Genomic DNA, 6,000 nt, shown 5'->3' with positions numbered 1-6,000 from the left:
GTGATGTTTCTCTGTCTGAACTGGTCATTACTTCTCTCCCTCCCCCAGTTTGCATGTGTAAAAAATATATTTTCAGAAATGTTGATTAACAACCCCAACGATGGAACAGTGGGGGTCGGTTGGTGTGACAGGGAGGCGTGTAATTCTTGTGAATTTGTCTCTGAAATAAAAACTACCTTGAGCTTTGAAGATGTCATTATTTTGTTTTAAACTATTAAAGTTCAACACACTGTCTTTGTGAAAGCAACAAAAAAAAGTTTACTGTTTTACAAATTCAACTGTAGAAACATGTAACAAGACATGCAAAACAGTCATACATGGTGTGGAACAGTATATTTCCAGACACACAAACAGATCTGTATACAAGGCCAGAAGAATTGCAGGTTTTATGTTAAGCCAGACGGCTAGTGGAATGGACAACTAAATACTCATGGAAAAGGCTTTAATGATAACACATAAAAGGACAGACAGGTAGAAAAATCAGTAAGCCTCTAGCTAGCTACAGACATGGACTAGCTAGCGATTCTTTTCTGTGCCTGCGGCCTTTGAGACGGGCCTTTTCGCGGTCCCTTGTTCTGGTCTGGTTGGGCCTGGGTGGTACGGGACACGGCAGACACCCCGTCTACAAACTTAGTCTTGAACAGAACGTTGGCGTTGGTGAACATGCCATCCTTCAGAGAGACCACCACAAACTACAGAGAAGAGGAGAAACAGCTTTAAAGAGAGACTAAAAATACATTTATGAAATGGAGACAAAGTATGTTAACAGCCCACTTTATATGGCAGGTATTTTATTTAACCAGGCAAGAACAAATTCTTATTTACAATGACGGCCAGGAACAGTGGGTTAACTGCCTTGTTCAGGGGAACAGTGGGTTAACTGCCTTGTTCAGGGGAACGGTGGGTTAACTGCCTTGTTCAGGGGAACGGTGGGTTAACTGCCTTGTTCAGGGGAACAGTGGGTTAACTGCCTTGTTCAGGGGAACGGTGGGTTAACTGCCTTGTTCAGGGGAACGGTGGGTTAACTGCCTTGTTCAGGGGAACAGTGGGTTAACTGCCTTGTTCAGGGGAACGGTGGGTTAACTGCCTTGTTCAGGGGAACGGTGGGCTAACTGTCTTGTTCAGGGGAACAGTGGGTTAACTGCCTTGTTCAGGGGAACGGTGGGTTAACTGCCTTGTTCAGGGGAACGGTGGGTTAACTGCCTTGTTCAGGGGAACGGTGGGTTAACTGCCTTGTTCAGGGGAACGGTGGGTTAACTGCCTTGTTCAGGGGAACGGTGGGTTAACTGCCTTGTTCAGGGGAACGGTGGGTTAACTGCCTTGTTCAGGGGAACGGTGGGTTAACTGCCTTGTTCAGGGGAACGGTGGGTTAACTGCCTTGTTCAGGGGAACGGTGGGTTAACTGCCTTGTTCAGGGGAACGGTGGGTTAACTGCCTTGTTCAGGGGAACGGTGGGTTAACTGCCTTGTTCAGGGGAACGGTGGGTTAACTGCCTTGTTCAGGGGAACGGTGGGTTAACTGCCTTGTTCAGGGGAACGGTGGGTTAACTGCCTTGTTCAGGGGAACGGTGGGTTAACTGCCTTGTTCAGGGGAACGGTGGGTTAACTGCCTTGTTCAGGGGAACGGTGGGTTAACTGCCTTGTTCAGGGGAACGGTGGGTTAACTGCCTTGTTCAGGGGAACGGTGGGTTAACTGCCTTGTTCAGGGGAACAGTGGGTTAACTGCCTTGTTCAGGGGAACAGTGGGTTAACTGCCTTGTTCAGGGGCAGAACGACATTTATACCTTGTCAGCTTGGGGATTCGATCCAGCAACCTTTCAGGTTACTAGTCCAACGCTCTAACCACAAGGCTACCTGCCGCCCCAGTGTGTGTGTAGGACTGGTGTGTTACCTGGGAGTGTGTGAAGTGTGTCCTTAACATCTGTCCTATGTTCTGTGTGTGTGAGAGGTCCAGAGCAGCGTCCACCTCATCCAAGATGTAGATGGGAGCCGGTTTAAACAGCAGCATGGCCAGGATCAGCGACAAGGCTACCAGAGACCTGGAACACACAGTTACAATACACACACATGTTTAAACAGCAGCATGGCCAGGATCAGAGACAAGGCTACCAGAGACCTGGAACACACAGGTTTAAACAGCAGCATGGCCAGGATCAGAGACAAAGCTACCAGAGACCTGGAACACAGTTACAACACACACATTCAGACCACTTAGAAATAAAATTACATCACAGCCTTATTAAAATATTTATTTTTCCTCAAATCGAGACACACTAGCCCATTATGACAAAGCAAAACACTTTTTGTGTGTGCAAATTTACATAAAAAAAATTAATAAAATGCAGATATCACATCTGCATAAGTATTCAGACCCTTTCCTCTGTACTTTGTTGAAGCCCCTTTGGCAGCGATTACAGCATCAAGTCTTGTTGGGTCTGACGCTACAAGCTCGGCACACCTGTATTTGGAGAGTTTCTGCAGATCCTCAAGTTCTGACAGGTTGAACGGGGAGCGTTGCTGCACAGCTATTTTCAGGTCTCTCCAGCGATGTTCAAGTCCGGGCTCTGGCTGGGCCACTCAAGGACATTCAGAGACTTGTCCCGAAGCCACTCATGCGTTGTCTTGGCTGTGTGCTTAGGGTCGTTGTCCTGTTGGAAGGTGAACCTTCGCCCCAGTCTGAGGTCCTGAGCTCTGGAGTAGGTTTTCATCAAGGATCTCTGTACTTTGCTCTGTTCATCTTTCCCTCAATCCTGACTAGTCTCCCAGTCCCTGCCACTGAAAACATCCCCACAGCATGATGCTGCCACCACCATGCTTCACCGTAGGGATGGTGCCAGGTTTCCTCCAGACGTGACGCTTGGCATTCAGGCCAAAGAGTTCAATCTTGGTTTCATCAGACCAGAGAATCTTCTTACTCAGGGTCAGAGTCCTTCAGGTGCCTTTTGGCAAACTCCAAGCGGGCTGTCATGTGCCTTTTACTGAGGAGTGGCTTCCGTCTGAGTATTGGTGGTTCCAAACTTCATCCATTTAAGAATGATGGAGGCCACTGTGTTCTTGGGGACCTTCAATGCTGCAGAAATGTTTCGGTACCCTTCCCCAGATCTGGGCCTCGACACAATCCTGTCTCGGAGCTCTACAGACAATTCCTTCGTCCTCATGGCTTGGTTTTTGTTCAGACATGCTCTGTCAACTGTGGGACCTTTATATAGACAGGTGTGTGCCTTTCCAAACATGTCTAATCAATTGAATTTACCACAGGTAATCAAATTGTAGAAACATCTCAAAGATGATCAATGGAAACAGGATGCACCTGAGCTCAATTTCAAGTCTCATAGCAAAGGGTCTGAATACTTATGTGAACAGGATCATTCTGATTTTATTTTAATACATTTGCAAACATTCCTAAAAACCTGTTTTTGTGATGTCATTCTGGGGCATTGTGATGTCATTCTGGGGCATTGTGATGTCATTCTGGGGTATTGTGTGTAGATTGATGAGAATGTTATTTTTTTAATCAATTTTAGAATAAGGTTGTAACGTAACAAAACGTGTGAAAAGTCAAGGGGGTCTGAATACTTTCAGAATGCACCGTACAATACACAGACACAGTTACACGTGCGTTCGACCAAAGAGGACCGTTCTGTTCATCCGAGTCCACTTCAGAATCAAAGCTAGTGTTACTGATCACTAGCCAATCAATAGAGCTGTCTAATCAATCATCTGACCTTTGACACCTTCTGGCTGCGTTTACACAGGCAGCACAATTCTGATGTTTTGGCCGATCATATCAGATCTTTTTTCAGAGCTGATCTGGGTAAACAGCCATTGAGTTTGTAGAGGTTAGTAAACTGGCAATTAGTAGCACAAATATCACACACACACACACAATACTAATGTAGGTGTCAGTGAATTATCAATAAGTTCCTGGTTAAATGAATCTCCCCGTACCTCTGTCCTCCGCTGAGTTCAGTGAGGTTCTCCTTCCATGTGTTTCCCAGAGCCACCTTGAACTCCAGACCCTCGAGGGCCCCGCAGCCTTCAGGAGGGGCCAAGCGGGCATCAGCCCCCGGCAGCAGGGTGGAGAAGATACTGCCAAAGTCTTTATTCACCTGGAGGGACACAGAGAGAGACAGAGAGAGACACACATTATGAGAGACACAGAGAGACAGGAGACATAAATGTAATGAGGCAGTTGATGAGTCACTTTTCCAGAGACCTGAAAACTTCGCTCCTAGAAATGTCCAGACTTTGTATCAGAGGACACAGTCTGGTGATGAAATAATGTCTCTGTATCAGAGGACACAGTCTGGTGATGAAATAATGTCTCTGTATCAGAGGACACAGTCTGGTGATGAAATAATGTCTCTGTATCAGAGGACACAGTCTGGTGATGAAATAATGTCTCTGTATCAGAGGACACAGTCTGGTGATGAAATAATGTCTCTGTATCAGAGGACACAGTCTGGTGATGAAATAATGTCTCTGTATCAGAGGACACAGTCTGGTGATGAAATAATGTCTCTGTATCTGAGGACACAGTCTGGTGATGAAATAATGTCTCTGTATCAGAGGACACAGTCTGGTGATGAAATAATGTCTCTGTATCAGAGGACACAGTCTGGTGATGAAATAATGTCTCTGTATCAGAGGACACAGTCTGGTGATGAAATAATGTCTCTGTATCAGAGGACACAGTCTGGTGATGAAATAATGTCTCTGTATCAGAGGACACAGTCTGGTGATGAAATAATGTCTCTGTATCAGAGGACACAGTCTGGTGATGAAATAATGTCTCTGTATCAGAGGACACAGTCTGGTGATGAAATAATGTCTCTGTATCAGAGGACACAGTCTGGTGATGAAATAATGTCTCTGTATCAGAGGACACAGTCTGGTGATGAAATAATGTCTCTGTATCAGAGGACACAGTCTGGTGATGAAATAATGTCTCTGTATCAGAGGACACAGTCTGGTGATGAAATAATGTCTCTGTATCAGAGGACACAGTCTGGTGATGAAATAATGTCTCTGTATCAGAGGACACAGTCTGGTGATGAAATAATGTCTCTGTATCAGAGGACACAGTCTGGTGATGAAATAATGTCTCTGTATCAGAGGACACAGTCTGGTGATGAAATAATGTCTCTGTATCAGAGGACACAGTCTGGTGATGAAATAATGTCTCTGTATCAGAGGACACAGTCTGGTGATGAAATAATGTCTCTGTATCAGAGGACACAGTCTGGTGATGAAATAATGTCTCTGTATCAGAGGACACAGTCTGGTGATGAAATAATGTCTCTGTATCAGAGGACACAGTCTGGTGATGAAATAATGTCTCTGTATCAGAGGACACAGTCTGGTGATGAAATAATGTCTCTGTATCAGAGGACACAGTCTGGTGATGAAATAATGTCTCTGTATCAGAGGACACAGTCTGGTGATGAAATAATGTCTCTGTATCAGAGGACACAGTCTGGTGATGAAATAATGTCTCTGTATCAGAGGACACAGTCTGGTGATGAAATAATGTCTCTGTATCAGAGGACACAGTCTGGTGATGAAATAATGTCTCTGTATCAGAGGACACAGTCTGGTGATGAAATAATGTCTCTGTATCAGAGGACACAGTCTGGTGATGAAATAATGTCTCTGTATCAGAGGACACAGTCTGGTGATGAAAGCAGAAAAACAGCATTTTTACCACTTGTTTTTACATCAAATGGTCCTGTATCGTTAAGACATTTTTCAAACACACACAGACCTTCTGCCAGGCAGACACACAGAGACAGACCTTCTGCCAGGCAGACACGCAGAGACAGACCTTCTGCCAGGCAGACACGCAGAGACAAACCTTCTGCCAGGCAGACACACAGAGACAGACCTTCTGCCAGGCAGACACGCAGAGACAGACCTTCTGCCAGGCAGACACACAGAGACAAACCTTCTGCCAGGCAGACACACAGAGACAAACCTTCTGCCAGGCAGACACACAGAGACA

General features: G+C 45.6%; 2 protein-coding genes across 2 annotated transcripts in view; one reads left to right on the top strand and one right to left on the bottom strand.

The window, feature by feature from the left end:
* Window positions 1-189, top strand: part of LOC129846355 (proteasome adapter and scaffold protein ECM29-like) — a 31,701-nt gene extending 31,512 nt beyond the window's left edge. Inside the window, exon 22 of the mRNA XM_055914278.1 lies at window positions 1-189. This exon is cut by the window's left edge and continues 5,179 nt beyond it. The gene's annotated coding sequence lies outside the window, so the exon portion shown is untranslated.
* Window positions 190-257: 68 nt separating this feature from the next.
* LOC129846356 (structural maintenance of chromosomes protein 2-like) overlaps window positions 258-6,000 on the bottom strand; it is a gene marked incomplete at its 5' end in the record, with an annotated part of 69,674 nt that continues 63,931 nt past the window's right edge. Inside the window, 3 exons of the mRNA XM_055914279.1 lie at window positions 258-692; window positions 1,891-2,038; window positions 3,948-4,108. Coding sequence (XP_055770254.1) covers window positions 513-692; window positions 1,891-2,038; window positions 3,948-4,108 — 489 coding nt within the window. The remainder of the gene's footprint in view (window positions 693-1,890; window positions 2,039-3,947; window positions 4,109-6,000) is intronic.

Source organism: Salvelinus fontinalis, unplaced genomic scaffold, assembly GCF_029448725.1.
Source record: "Salvelinus fontinalis isolate EN_2023a unplaced genomic scaffold, ASM2944872v1 scaffold_0497, whole genome shotgun sequence".
Lineage (NCBI taxonomy): Eukaryota > Metazoa > Chordata > Actinopteri > Salmoniformes > Salmonidae > Salvelinus > Salvelinus fontinalis.
This window is presented reverse-complemented; position numbering and strand designations above follow the sequence as displayed.